The sequence below is a fragment of the Cucumis sativus genome, chromosome 1 (genome assembly GCF_000004075.3).
Source record: "Cucumis sativus cultivar 9930 chromosome 1, Cucumber_9930_V3, whole genome shotgun sequence".
Taxonomy (NCBI): domain Eukaryota; kingdom Viridiplantae; phylum Streptophyta; class Magnoliopsida; order Cucurbitales; family Cucurbitaceae; genus Cucumis; species Cucumis sativus.
The window spans coordinates 1,057,271-1,072,094 of record NC_026655.2 but is presented as its reverse complement, the minus strand read 5'-3'; the positions used below and the strand labels follow the sequence as shown (position 1 = coordinate 1,072,094).

The 14,824-nt window shown below is 30.5% G+C and overlaps 1 protein-coding gene across 1 annotated transcript; it reads right to left on the bottom strand.

Moving 5' to 3' along the window:
• Positions 1–1,706: 1,706 nt before the first annotated feature.
• Positions 1,707–6,457, bottom strand: LOC101209676 (probable alpha,alpha-trehalose-phosphate synthase [UDP-forming] 10). The gene is made up of 5 exons (XM_004138068.3): positions 6,089–6,457; positions 5,898–5,984; positions 2,986–5,077; positions 2,607–2,880; positions 1,707–2,502 (listed from the first exon to the last, which is right to left on the bottom strand). The coding sequence occupies exons 3-5, from the start codon at positions 4,953–4,955 to the stop codon at positions 2,179–2,181; spliced, it is 2,568 nt and encodes an 855-aa protein (XP_004138116.1). The 5' UTR covers positions 4,956–5,077; positions 5,898–5,984; positions 6,089–6,457; the 3' UTR covers positions 1,707–2,178.
• Positions 6,458–14,824: the final 8,367 nt, after the last annotated feature.

Sequence of the window (14,824 nt, the reverse complement as noted above, 5' to 3'; positions counted from 1 at the left end):
ACATGAAAATAATAATCAAATGTGATTTAGAAAATGACATATTTAATATGATATGTCTATGATCCTTTCAAAAAGGAATGTTACATCTTTGTTTTCTTTTAAAAGAATGTTAATCATTTTCACTTCTTTTAGAAAAAAAAATGTTATAAAAAGAAACTATGAGGTAAGATGACGAAATAGGAATTTCATTAATATTTTTCAAATGTCAAAAGTTAGATCTCTTCTACTTTATAACTATTTGATTTTGCAATTAAAGATATCTACAATAACTAAAAGTATCTTTAATATGTTTAATGTTCGAATCAAGTATAAGAAATTTAATTAAGAAATCAAATATTTAGTAGAAAACGATTATAGTTTTCAAAAGCCTAAAACCAAAATGTGTTAGAATCTCAAAAACATTTTTTAAAAAAGAAATATATTAACCAAATGAACTCTAAGTTCGTAACCGAACTTAGAATACTATGGTGATTAGTGAATCTTTGAACTTTAAAAAATATTTTAACCTAACACGTATTGAAACACTCGATCTACTTTTAAGTAAATTATAAATAAACCTTCGAAGTAGTAATAAATTTAGAAGAAAGAAGAAAGAAAGAAAAGAAGAAGAGGATGATATTAATGGATTGAAAACAAAAGAAAAGAAAGGTGAGAAAGTTACTCAAAGCATATAGAAAGCAAAGGATCACCAACTTTGAAGGCTCCACACCAGAAGGCAGGCCTTGTGTTGTGTTGTAGTTTTTAAACAAACAACAAGAAGAAGAAAAAACACCTTCAACTAACAAATCATTACATTCTTATTATATAATTCAAACACATTATTATTATTTTTAGTTCATTTATATCAAATGAATACTACAAAGATAATAATAATGCACTTCAATTATGAACCAAATTGGTGGTTGTTAGAGTGTTAATCCCACTTCCACAACCACTTTCCTAAAACCAAAAATATTTTTCTTATCTTCAAAGATACTTCTGATATTTATGTTCACTTTGAATTACTTCTGATATCATTCCAACCATGCAATGCATGAACCAATGCCACATGATCCAAGTTTCTGGTATCACTGTATTGACATGTATTATATGAACGAATGAATTTTTCGTACTACGGTAGTATTAGATATTTTAGAGTTGGTGCTTTCAACGAATATGCAAACAGAGAATAATCAGAATTTATTTTGAGAGCAGATAGGATTGATCGATCAAGCAATGCTTCACAAATAAAAGGAAGAATAAAAATTATTCAATCTAGATTACAAATTCATTCGAATAAATGATGATGTTCATACCTAAGATCCAAAAGCCATCTTGTTCTCATCAATGGAGGAGAGTCGGAATTCCACCTGCTCTGTTATTCTCTTGGAAAAGGGGAAATGGAAAACAATGGCCCTAGAAGGCGTAAGCATATTGAGAAGGAGAAGAAGATGATGATGTTCCGTAACGGAGACGCCTTGCCTCCTTTGCTAAAGGAATGGAGAAAGAGATACAGAGAAGGAATTAACTGAACTCGATTTCCAAGTGGTTTCTAAGCACTTCAAAAATGGCAACATGGAGAGGGAACAAATGTCATTTAACAAAAGATCAACAAGAATTTCTTATACAGTGTTTGCTTCAATAAAGTTGGCTGGGAATTCTTTGGTCTAAACTATGAAATGAAAGTAAAAAGAAAGGTAAGCCTAAAAGAATAATGAATCATTAAATTGAACTAAAGAAAGCATTTGTAAGAACATGAACACCTTGGTAAAAAGAATGGTTATCCTGTAAGAACTAAACAAGTTCAATTGTACAAACCTATGTGGCTAATTGTAATTTGTATCTAAAACCTGTTCACTATATCTGTCAAAAACGAAAAATAAAAAGAACAAAAAGAACAAAAGAAAGAAAAAAAGAAACTAGAAACAAGAACAAAAAGAACAACTTTATACCATTCCTAGGTTGCAATGGATCTTGTTCTGCAGACTCTTGAATCCGGGAGAAGAGAAGAACGAAAGAAGTTATTTACACGACCAAACCAACTTGTTCTAGCCGCAATTATCTTCCTGAAGTCAATCCATTGGCAACAGAGACTGTGGGAAAGTGAAGGATGGAATAAGGGAATCAACTGAAAGAAGCATTCCCATCATGAAAACACTTGCTCGATCAAGTGCAGAACGACAGATTGGATCTTCTGCATCAAATATCATCCTCAAACAAAACACGAGTTTCAAAACTCGGCCTCAGTTTACGGGTAGAAGGGGTGGCCAGGCTTTGAAGCAGGGTCAAAACATCGGTGGTATCATCTAAATAGTATTTGGCTTTGCTAGGCTTTTGCCCCACAGTACAGGCAAATATCTTTGGGGGGCCAGCAAGTGATGAGCTATAGCTTTTGCTCGATATGCTCTCGAACATGTCTTCGTCTGATCGATCATCTCCAATGCACAGCACAAAGTCAGGTGCTTTATTAGAATTTATCATTGTGGAAAGAACTCTTTCAGCAACTAGTCCTTTAGTCACACCCTGCAAACAATAACGTAGTAGTAGTGATGAAGACAATAGCTCAGCCTCCATGAGAACCAAAACGGTAAAAAGCTGAGGAAGAAGTGACAAGAAGTAGTAGATACCTGAGGTTTAACTTCAACGATCTGCTGACCTCTTTTAACAACAACGGGTTCATTGGCAAGGACATTTTCAAGGTGGTCCAAAAGCTCCATGGCCTGACATGAACCGAAATAAGGGTCAGCATCTTGATGGTGCCATACCAATGCGCTGTCTTTGGTCTCTATGTATGAGCCATCTGTTGCCTCAGTGTATAGTTTCATCACAGGTTCTGCAATCCTTTTCCAATCGAAGTTTTCAGCTAATGGACTAACTTCCCAATCAGAGTCCCTCTTCCACCTACAGATCAATCAAGAATGCATATGAGAATCAAACCTATTTGATTTGACAATGCTGTATGGATAACAAAGCTGGGGAAGTAATTAGTAAGTTTAAATTTGATACCTCAAGTAGAATCCATGTTCGGCAGCAATACCTAGATTCTTACAAGAAGCGAACCATGCACCAAGAGAATCTTTCCCCCTGCCACTAACAATGAAAACGGTGTTCTTTGAATCCATGCAAAGGTTGTTGATGATAGAAATAACTTCAGGTGATGGAGACTTAATCAACGAAGTTTCAGAAACCACAGTCCCATCATAATCCAAAAATATTGCCCTCCTAGAGGCACTCCTATAAGCAGAGCCAATGTGTTCAATAGAAAGCTTCCTGAAACTTGGAGAAAGTGACAAGATTCTAAACCCTAAACCAAAACCAATGCCCCAGCAACGTTTACTGTAATGTTCTCGGCATGCTCGCTCCAAATCTTGTGAGAAGCTGCGAGCCCAGTAAGCAACATCGTGAGAGCTAACGTATCGGTAATGCTTTTCGTGCCTCAGTTGCTTCTCTAAAGCAGGCATGGAGACAGCTGCATAAAGTGCATCAGCTACAGCATCAAAATCCCAGGGATTTACCCTGACAGCACCACTTAGAGATGGTGAACAACCTATAAATTCCGATACCACAATTGTGCTGGTACGAGGTGAATCCGGGGAGACTTCCAAGACTTCATCCATTTTTGAAGTTCCTTGTCGACAAACAATGTACTCATAGGGAACTAAGTTCATACCATCCCTGAGAGCATTTACAATGCAGCACTCTGCTAATACATAATATGCGATCTTCTCATGAGGAGAAATGGGTTGATCAATCAAGATTACAGGTTCATATCCTGGAGAACCGAAAACCTTGTTAATCCTTTTGGTGATTTCATAAGTTTCCCGTTTTGCTTCCTGGACGTCATTCCCATTACTCCGTGCCGGATTTAGAATTTGCACAAGAACAATATTGCCCCTTAATTCTGGATGCTGGTTCAAGAGCTGTTCCATAGCCAATAGCTTCAGACCAATACCTTTAAATATGTCTATGTCATCAACACCAAGAATAAGTTTTTTTCCTTTGAGATTTTCTTTGATTTCCTTGACTTTGATTGAAGTGTGTGGTTGATTTAATGCAGATTCAAGTCGACCCATATGAACTCCAACAGGTAAAATCTTGATGTATATTGTACGGCCAAAATACTCAAGCGTGAGATATCCACGTTTAGATTCATACTCTAAACCAAGTAGTCTACTACAACAAGATAGAAAGTGGCGAGCATAATCGAATGTATGGAAACCGATTAGGTCTGCATTAAGTAATGCTCTCAGAATCTCGTCTCTAACAGGGAGAGTTCGATAGATTTCTGATGAGGGAAACAGACTATGAAGGAAGAATCCAAGCTTAATTCGACTATAGCGTTTTCTCAAAAAAGTAGGGAGAACCATAAGGTGGTAATCGTGAATCCAGACATAATCTTCTTCTAAATTGATTACCTCCATCACTTTATCTGCAAACCTTTTGTTGGCTGAAAGGTATGCTTGCCAAAGATGTCGATCAAAGCGAGATCCATGATAAGGGGAAATTGGCATCATGTAGTGAAAAAGTGGCCACAAATGTTGCTTGCAGAATCCATGATAGAATTGTTTCTGAAGGTATGTAGGAATGAAAGTCGGTGCACAGTTGAATTCCTCCAGCAATTTCTGAGAAACCTCATCTTGCTCTCGGATATCAACATCAACCTTTAACGATCCAACATATATAACATCTACATCAGGTGAGAATCCATCCTTCAGCTGAAGCAAAAGCGAATCCTCATCAAAACTGAAGTTCCATTTTCCAGAATCTGGATCCTTTTTAGAATGAAGAGGGAGAAAATTTGCCACGATAATTTTTCTCCCTCGGCATTTAGAGGAGGAAACTTCCGAATCTCTGTCCTTATCCGAAAATATTCCTGAAGCAGTCATCACCCGTGGTACCGTTCTCGGTGTAGGAGGAAAATCCAACATATCCGTAGATGATAACTCTAACAAACTTAAGCAAGAACTTGACAGCATGACAGTAAACAATCAGATCTTTCCCACTGTCAATTATCAATCGATGGATAAACGCAGAATAATTAACAAATTACTGCTTTGACCTTTTCCAACGTACAACAGAAGAACAGATAACCAAAAACCTGAAGAAAAATCAAAATGTAGGAAAAATCAAACCTCTATTTATCTCTTTATAACAATAAGTTATTAATACAAACAAGTGTTCTATAACTACTCATAACCACAGCCAAGCAACTTTGAAGATCAGTCTATACAATGTATTTCAAAGTTTTTAATAAATTGTTGAACCAAGAAACCAACAACTTAACAATAACAAAGGTTGGTTTCAAATTCCAATATATATACACAGACATGTACACATATATTCTTTAAACAAGTCAACTAAACATAAGAGATTATGGTAATATCCACCTGATATATGAAAGGCTAATCTTAAACTAACAGTAAAATTGAATCTTCAAAAGACGCAATTGGAGTGCAAGAAGATCTAGAGAAAAGAAATAAAAAAATAATTAAAAACAAATTGGTCGTTATCCGATCAACTTTTTAAAAATCTATACCATACCGACAAGATGAATTTAAAATTCAAACCCAAGATAAGGACAAATGTCAAATGGTTATGCACTTATCCTTATCTTTAAGTTACTGAAATCTTCACTCAACAAAAGTGTATAATAATTGCAATTTCACTTTTTTTCCATCACTTTTAATCTTAAACAATAAACAAATCCTTAATCTTGGATTTCCAGATCATTCATTCACAACCCAACCCAACCGACCCAAAACAACCCATCAGTTTGTTTCCTTAGAAAATAACAACAGAGATGGAAGAAAAAAGAAAAAAGAAATTCACAGCCTTTCACCAAGCTAATGAACAGAAAAACGCCTTCATAAACAAAAGAGATAACAAAACAAAACAAACAAACAAACAAACAACGATACCTGAAACGAGAACAGAGGAATCAAATCAAATCAGAACAGAAAGCAGAACGTCTCTGTTTTGAATCATCTGGGAATGGTGCGATTATCCTGAAGATAAAACAAAAACGTAAAAAACAAGTTAAGACCCAGAAGAGAAAGAGGAAAAGGGTATTCATAAATAGAGTTAATAAAGGGAATGGAAGAACACAAACTTGAATCTAATTTGATAGTCTTTGAGAAGAAGCGGCATTACAGAGAGAAGGAAGGAATAAGGGGGAAGGCGGGTTTGGAAAGTGAAATACATGAGAGGGTTAGGTTGGAAAGTAGGAGAAGATTTGAGAGAGATTTTGTGGGTAAGAAAAAGAAAAAGGGGGGGTTGGATTAAAATGGAGAAATGGGAAATGGATAAAAGGGAATTTAATTAGAAAAATGGGACAAAGTTTTGTTTTATTATTTTCCAAAATATGTTTATTTGTTCAACGATGGAAGGTGGGTTTAAAAGGATTAAGAATGAGACCCACAAAGTCAAAAAGGAGAGAGAAGGAAGGAAGATGAAGAAGCAGAAGGAGAAGGAGAAGGAGAAGGAGAAGGGACAGTTGGATTGCAACCAAGCTTGGTCGTACGTTATGGACTCTCCCTTCCCCCCCCCTTTCGTTATTTCCTTTTCATCTTACACCCTTCCTTTCTATTTTAATTACTATTTTACCCTTTTCTCTCTTTCTTTTTGTTTTTTTTTTCTTTATGATTTAAAAAAGGAAAATTGATTTAGACAAAAAAAAAAAAAAAAAGTGCTCATAACCCATTTTTTTCTTTATATTAATAATCTACTTTTAAATTTATAAGATGACATGAACTCCATCATCGTAAAAAAATTGCAAACTCTCCTTTAAAATACATGTTCGAAATCAAACTTTTGATCTTTAAATATGATTTTCGATCTTATACTTATGACTATGGTTCATCGGATAGTTTATACATAGGACTTGTTTATAACGACTTAAATAAAATAGGAAAATTTTCAAAAATATCAAATTTGACAAAATATTTACAACTTATAGCAAATTATATCAATAATAGTCATTGATATGTTATAGTAATATAAAACTATCAAACATATAATACAAATTTTTGTGGTAAATATTTTAATTTATTTTGTTATTTTTAAAAGTACTTCATAAAATATTTATTTAAAAAAATAAGCTTATTTTTTTATCCTTTGTAGACGAAAATTTAATTTAATGATAAAACCATTTATACTAATGATATGAAACAATAAGTTTATAGGGAATATATGATGATTTAAATGGATATTTATCCAATTTACATTTATGAGATAAGAAGTAAGTAAGTGAGTGGGTAACAATATTGGATTAGGTTGATTAGGATTTGTTTCCATCAAGAGGAAGAAAAAATGTGTTTGATCAAATCAAGGGAGGCAACAAGTTGGTGGTGAGTTTGGTTTAGGTCTTTGTAACTAAAATTCAACATTTTTCTATTAATAATTCAATTCTTTTCAAAAATAATTCAACTCTCAATTGTATCTATTGTCTAGACAAAAATAAAATATTTTTAAACGTAACAAAATGTCATTATCGATCATTGATCATCTATGACTCGTTGAACAATAGCAGACACTAATAGTCATTTATTCATAAACTCTAAGCGACCATGTTTTGTTTACACTTTTTATGTTTAAAAATAACACTTTTATTATTTAAACTACCATGTATTGAGATTATTAAATCTATCAAATTTTAGGAATCTTAATAATCTTAAAAAAATTTAATGAAATTTATGGTGGGTAATCATGTAAATAAAAATATAAATTTTTGTATCAATTATTTAGTTTTGAATTTATCAAATTAGTATCGAGAAGACTTATAAAAAAAATGAACGTTTTTAAATATAATAAAATATATAATTTTTTACATATTAAGTAATTAATATGCATAATTTTTTTTATGCTAAATGAATTAAAATTATTTAAATGGAAATAAAATCACTTGAATTTACAAACAATTTGACCTAAATAATTTTATAAATCAAGTTGATTGAACTTTTCAAGTCATCATATATATATATATATATATTAAATACACATACTACCACTGCCACTTTAATTTGAAGAATAATGACATGAATCACATGATTTAATTTAAAACATTATTTTCATGAAAAAGCAATATTTCCATTGTGATTTTAGTTTGAAATTAATGATAAGACTTTGAATTAAATCAATCCTTAAATTGTATAAGAAAACAAAATAGAGAAATTGAATGCTACCAATAATCAACCTTTTCATTGTTAAATTATCATTTTAATCTCTACAATCCAAACTATTTGTTTAAATAAAATAATTTGGAATAATTTTGTTATATTTTATAATTTTGAAATAATAATTTTACCTCAAATTTTAATTTATCTTATTATTTTTCATCAACAATTATCTAACAATAGAATAATTTAAATCCATTAAGTCCAACATCAATCCAACGAAATCTTCAACATTTATTTTAAATTAATTTAAAAACTTTATTTTTTATAATTTCCAGTAAAAAAAACGAACGAAGAATTAATTATTTATTTTGTTGCAAAATTCAAGAAAAAAATGTATTTAAAATTATGACTAAGATATGCTCTCCTTTAGTAATTATCAATAATATAAATTAAAGTTTAGTCACTCCACTTCTAAACAAAATCTAAAATTTAGTTCTTTAACACTTTTTTTCAAAAGGGTTTGTGCTATTTATTTATTTATTATCATCCTCCATCTAAATAAATTTAAAATATTTTCGTTATTATTAATTTCTAAATTAGAAGAAAATTTTCCATTATTATTATTATTAAAAAAAGTAGTCAAAAATGGTGTGAAAATGCGTTCACATTAAGAAGGAAGCTGCCGGGGAAAAGGAGAAATGAATGAGAACCGAACTCCCCTTTTAATTTTTCCAATAAAGTTTGATTTTTCTTTAAATATTCAAAAATAATTAAACAATATTATCTGTTTTTAGAAAATAAATAAAAGAAAGAAATTATTTGATCCTATCCTTCAAATATTTTGACCTCTGTTTGTTTCCCAAGAAAATAAAAATTTGGAACTATTTTATTCAAACATTCAAACCAAAGACCTTACCTAATTTTAATCCTCTCTTTACATACACTAAGACGACTCTTCATTATTTCCACTTTTTTTAATCTCAATCTTTATCTTTTTCTTTTTAATTAATTATATTAATTATCATGTGTAATATCATTTATGTATAATTTGGATTTTAAATATATTTGTTAACTTATTTAATGATGATTGAATAAATAGAATGTGTATTGTATTTTAAATGAATAAATAAATTCAACATATGCTTATCCAACAAAAATGTTTTAGTCTACTATACATAATATTATATATTGTTCACATGGCTTGATCTATCTATATATATATGATGGTTTTGTGGAAGTATTTTTTTGTTGGTCTAATTATAAATTTATATTATGTAAATAATGTCACTATCTTTGAATTTGGCATTGATCAAATACTATGTTGTGTGACAATTGTTTAGGTTTCATTTTATAAAATCAATAAACAATAAGTGTAAAAAATTTCAATAACCTTTTAACATTTTTATCAATGTTTCAAATATAACAAAAAACGAATCAAAGTATTTACAAAATATAATAAAATAAGAGACAACGTTCGATAAACTTCTAGAAAATCTAAAGACTTTGTTATACATTTCATAAATATTTATTATAGAAGTATGAATTCTAATAAGTTTACTTAAAAAATTTAAAAATTCGAAAAACTATTTACATCTCATACAACAAAACCACTTAAATACAAAATTCACTACACTTAATTAATTTTTGTATGAATTATAATTTTTATTAGTTAAAAATGTGTTTGCAAAAATAGAAAAAAAAATGATAATAAGATTCATGACATTATATTTTCTAAATTATAAAAATAATAAATTTAAAAGTGGATAACTCTCTAACATTATTTGGAAATGGTATATCTAATTTTATTTTATATATATTGTTACAAACTCCAAAACTAATTGCTTTTTTAAAGTTTTGGGACCTATTCCCTAATTTAACGTAATTAACATATAACATACATATATATAATGTATATATATTAATGAATAAAAAGGGGATTATTGGGAAGGGAAAGATTAGGTGGGAAGCGATGATGATAATGATGATGATAAGGAGGAGGTGAGAAGGCTTTACTACACTTTCACATTTTAATTAATTCATTCATTCATTAAAATCAAACCCTAAGTTTGTAATGAGGCCGACGAATGGTGCACGCGGCTACTCGACCCCTTCCCTCTTATTTACCAAACTATCCTTCTCTCTTTTCTCTCTTTTCTCTCTTTTCCTTTGTCTCCTTAAATACATTTTCTTCTTCCCTCTTCCACCCTTTTTACTATTTATTTATAACACCTTTTCATCCTTTCTTTTCTTTTTTCACATCTTATCTATAATCCCACTTTTCCTTTCCCTCTTTCTTATACATATTTGGTGCTCTCTTCTTGTTCATTTCTGATTGCTTACCTTTATTCAAACCCTAATCCCTTCCCCCTTTCTCTCTCTTTCACATACCAATATCAATTCCTATGCAGAGAAAATGGTGAACCTTTTTCTAACCTACTACTACTACTCCCCTTCTACAAAGAATTTACTATATTCGATCTTATCTATCAAACTACCGTCTACTTTAAAACTAGTGTCATATAACAAAAGTTATTCGAAGTTATTCCATAGATATGAAACGTTTCATCTTTAATGTTAATGGATAGTGAAAGGAGTAGCTTGTATGTCTTCTAAATAACGTAGGATCATATCTTTCAATTTCTTCACTGTTTTTGGGTTTTATGAGTTCTTGTACTAAGATAAACCTAAGCTAAGGCTACGTTTTGACTCAAAACTAATTAACAATGAGGGAAACTGGAGAAGATTTTTAGTACTATGGTAGTATGAAAATTTGTGAGTGTATGAAGTTTCGATCTCTAGTATTAATTGACAATGGAATGAGTGATTATTTACATATCTTTTAAATACAATAGGCTAGCGGGATGTTTTTGGATTTTATGAACGTTGATTACATCTTTTTTTTTTAAATAGAGAAACATAATTATTATTTGAAGAAAACAATCAATGATATTATCCTTTATTTTGTTGTGTGTATCATATGCATGTTGAAAAACAGTGATGTATATATATCATTTAAAGTTATTAATGTCATTTCGTTATATTTACCCTATATATCGTTCATGTTGATATAAGGAATCTTTCACTTTTAAGATAAGTCAACAAGTCTTAGCTAGCAAAACCCACTTTTTCAATTAAAGGGTATTCCCTATATATGACTATATGTATTGGTTCGACATGTAGGAAGCACAAAACTTGGTATAAGCATTTTTTTTTTCTCCTCAAATATATATATCTTAGTTCAATGGTTCAATCTAGCTTACATTATTAGAAATTAAGATATACGTCTTACTTTAACTAAGAAAAATAAATATCTATACACACAAAATTAGACCAAATAAATCATTTAAATTTTCAATTGGATCTTACCCCGTGATGGAAATGTTATTAAAGATGATTTAATTAATCAATCTCCAACCTTTAGGAATAATGACTTTGGATATACACATATATATGAATAATTATTGTATCAATTTTTGCTAGTAATAATAATGTTTGACTTTAACAAAGTTGAACAACATATGCATCAACATTTGCTTTTAACTTTGCTGTCCATTGACATGTGGTGAAACAATCGAACTTTTGACCAAAAAAAAAAGAAAAAAATACGTTTATATCAATTCAATATATTGTTTTACGAGGGTAACAACCCAAATATATATAGAGAGAGCATTTCTCTATTATTGAGGACAAAAAACGAGGAAAACTGATTACATTTGATTGGATGAGTTAGAGTAAAAGCCTATAGATCAAAAGTAATTTCGAAGCATCAGGGATAAATTTTTTACATTGCCACAATGGTACACTTTGCTACTTTGTTTTCCTTCCCATATTGATAATCTTCTGTAACAAAAATACTATCTGTTATGAAAGTCGAAATGTAAAAATATGGAAGAAGATGTCAGTACAACGACGATAAAGAAGTTGAACATCCAACCTCTAGTGAGTGTTGAATCTGAATCTAAAGAAATTTAGATGACAGAGTTATATACATATAAAATTTACTAAATGTATGCGATGAGAAGGAGGGAGAGGAATATTGAATAGCATGAAAGCAATGGAAGATTGTATAAGAGGGAGTGGCAAAATTGTAAATAAAAGGGAAAAAGGAGGGTGGGATAATGGGAAGAAGAAATAAAAGGAAAGAGGGGGAAATGGATGAGGATGAGGATAGAATGTAAAAAGGGCCAAGGGGACAATGATCTTCAATGCCTTTTTTCAACACTTCTCTCTCTCTTTCTTTGGAAATGTGAGATTATAATCTCGTACGTCTTTTTAATACACGCAAACCAATTTTCATTGCTTTTCTTCTTTTTATATATATATATCAAAACACTCACACAATTATCCTAAAACAAAATGCCATCCCCATCCCACGTGGCCCCACTCTCTCCTCTACACCTCATTCCCCACGTCATTTCCTCTTCCTTTTATCCCTCTCTCGCCACCTCATCATCCCTTCCCTTTATAATCTCACCTCTCCCTCCTATTTTTTCTTTATGTAAAACCCAGCTCCATGGAAATCGATGGTATTAAATATAAATAACATGAGTATCTTCAAATATAATCAAATAAATTAAAATATTTACAAATTACATGAAAATCTTAAATTATATATAGAAACTAATATAATTTAAAATTTTGCTATACTTTATTAATAGTTTGTCAAATTCATCCTTTTTTATAATTCTCCTAAATAAAATTTTATTTTATATACACCTCACGTAAAAATATAAATTAATTTGTAAATAATTTTTCAATCTATTAAGCTGTATTTGTAAATATTAAAAAATATTTAAAAAGAGCCCAAATTTGAACGTAATGTTATTCTTTTTCCTAAAGGAAAATTTTGTTGTAAAAAGAGGGAGAAGAAATATTCTTTTTACATGGGCTTCTCGAAATAAAAGAAAAAATATTGATTTTTTATTGACCTAGTTTAAAAATTAATATTTGATTATTTTCAATTCACGTCCCATATATTTTCTGATTACCAATTTTCCACAATACTTTATCCACCACCACCATCATCATCATCATCAACATCATTATTATTAATTGCAGAGGATTCTTCAAAATTGGTAATTATGACTTTTATCCGATATATACTAATTAAAAGAGAAAAGAGGTTTAAGTCAGGCTTAATTAGGGGATTTTATTTCATTAATTACTAAAATCGTTAGAAAATAGAATTACAAATAATAATAATAACCAATACTTTCTTTTATTATTTTAATTTAATGAAAAAGAAAGAAAGAGGCGATGGGATGATGTGGCGGAAACTTAAATAAGAAAGCGTGAGGTGGAAATATATATTAAAGAAAGAAGGTAATTGGGAAAATGGAAGAAGCACGTGGAATGTGGAGGCCGTGTCATCGGGGAAGGTTGTGGAGCGTGAGATGGTGTGGAACGGGAAAGCGCGTAGGGGAGTAGCACATTAATGCGAAATTTGAATATTTATTTTTTTAAAGAAAGAAAGGGAAAAAAAGAGTTGAAATAAAAAAATGTGATTTATTGAAAAAAGAAAGGAATTTTGGGGAGAGAAATTAGGTATTGAGTCCTTATCCGTTAAAAGGAAAGAAAGGGAGAGGGCCCATTTACTTTTTGATTTGATGGGATAATCGAATGTTCCTCTCTTATCCTTTCTTCCCTTCTTTTGTTTACAACGGTTATAAACTATGCTATTGTAGTGTAATTTTACGAAAATGTCTATCAAAATATTGATAAGTTGTAACATGTGTTACGATTAGGATTTGGAAATTCCGATTCCTCATATTTTCTTCCTTCAATCCCATATGCCATAACCTAATGATTGTGATGGTTGTGAGAGTGAGGGCAGATCTACGGTAACACAAAATAAAACATTAGTTAATATATATATTTGTCAATATGTGCGACTAAAATATATTAATTTACTTTTAGGAATATTTTATATAGATTTGAAAGGTTATATTTTGTATTTGGTCAATATGAACATTGGTAAAAGTTATGGAAATGATGGTTTATATTTTGAACAAAATTAAGTTTATAATGTGACCAAGTTGTTTGTATATGGTTGGATTAAATTAATTAACACATGGGTTGTATTTGTTTGAAGTAAGAATAAAGAGAATTTCCATTGTGTACAATATGTGGTTGGTGATTGTGACATGAAAAGAAAAACTTTTTAAATTCCTTACGTGCAATTTTTGGAAACTCCTATTTGGGTTTGATCAAATCCATTTTGTTTTTCTTTTCTACCATATTTGAGATTGGTTTTATTTTATACATTTGTATATATTTAGTTCATTCTATTTTTAAAAACGACTTCTCACCTCAACTCAACAATTTGACAATCCTTTAGTTTGACTATTTGGAAAATTGATCTTGTGGAAATGATTGCTCGGTCTCACACGGATATCAAACATGGTTGTATTTGCCATTTTAGAGATATTTTTCTAGTACGTTATTATTTATCATATTTGAAGAAAGCATTTCCTTTGTGTTTCATCAATTTTCTTGTGTTTAAGGCTTCTGTTGAGAAATAACCGATGAATAGTAGTTTTTTTCATTTGAATTTGTTTTTCTAAGTAGGGATGTTCAATGAACTTTACCAAGTAATTACTGAACCTAAAGTATAAGGGTCGGACTGAGTTAGAATTGAAATTAGGTTAGGATCGATGCAGTTTGGACCTCAAGTCCAATAAAAACAATTTTCGTTTTAACGTGAACTCAATCAACCCTAGTTGATTTTTCTC

Coding starts and splice junctions, on each gene's coding strand:
- LOC101209676 (XM_004138068.3), bottom strand. CDS start 4,955: ATGCTGTCAAGTTCTTGCTTAAGTTTGTTAGAGTTATCATCTACGGAT. Junction 2,881..2,985: donor GAACATGGATTCTACTTGAG/GTATCAAATTTA, acceptor ATTGATCTGTAG/GTGGAAGAGGGACTCTGATT. Junction 2,503..2,606: donor TCGTTGAAGTTAAACCTCAG/GTATCTACTACT, acceptor TATTGTTTGCAG/GGTGTGACTAAAGGACTAGT.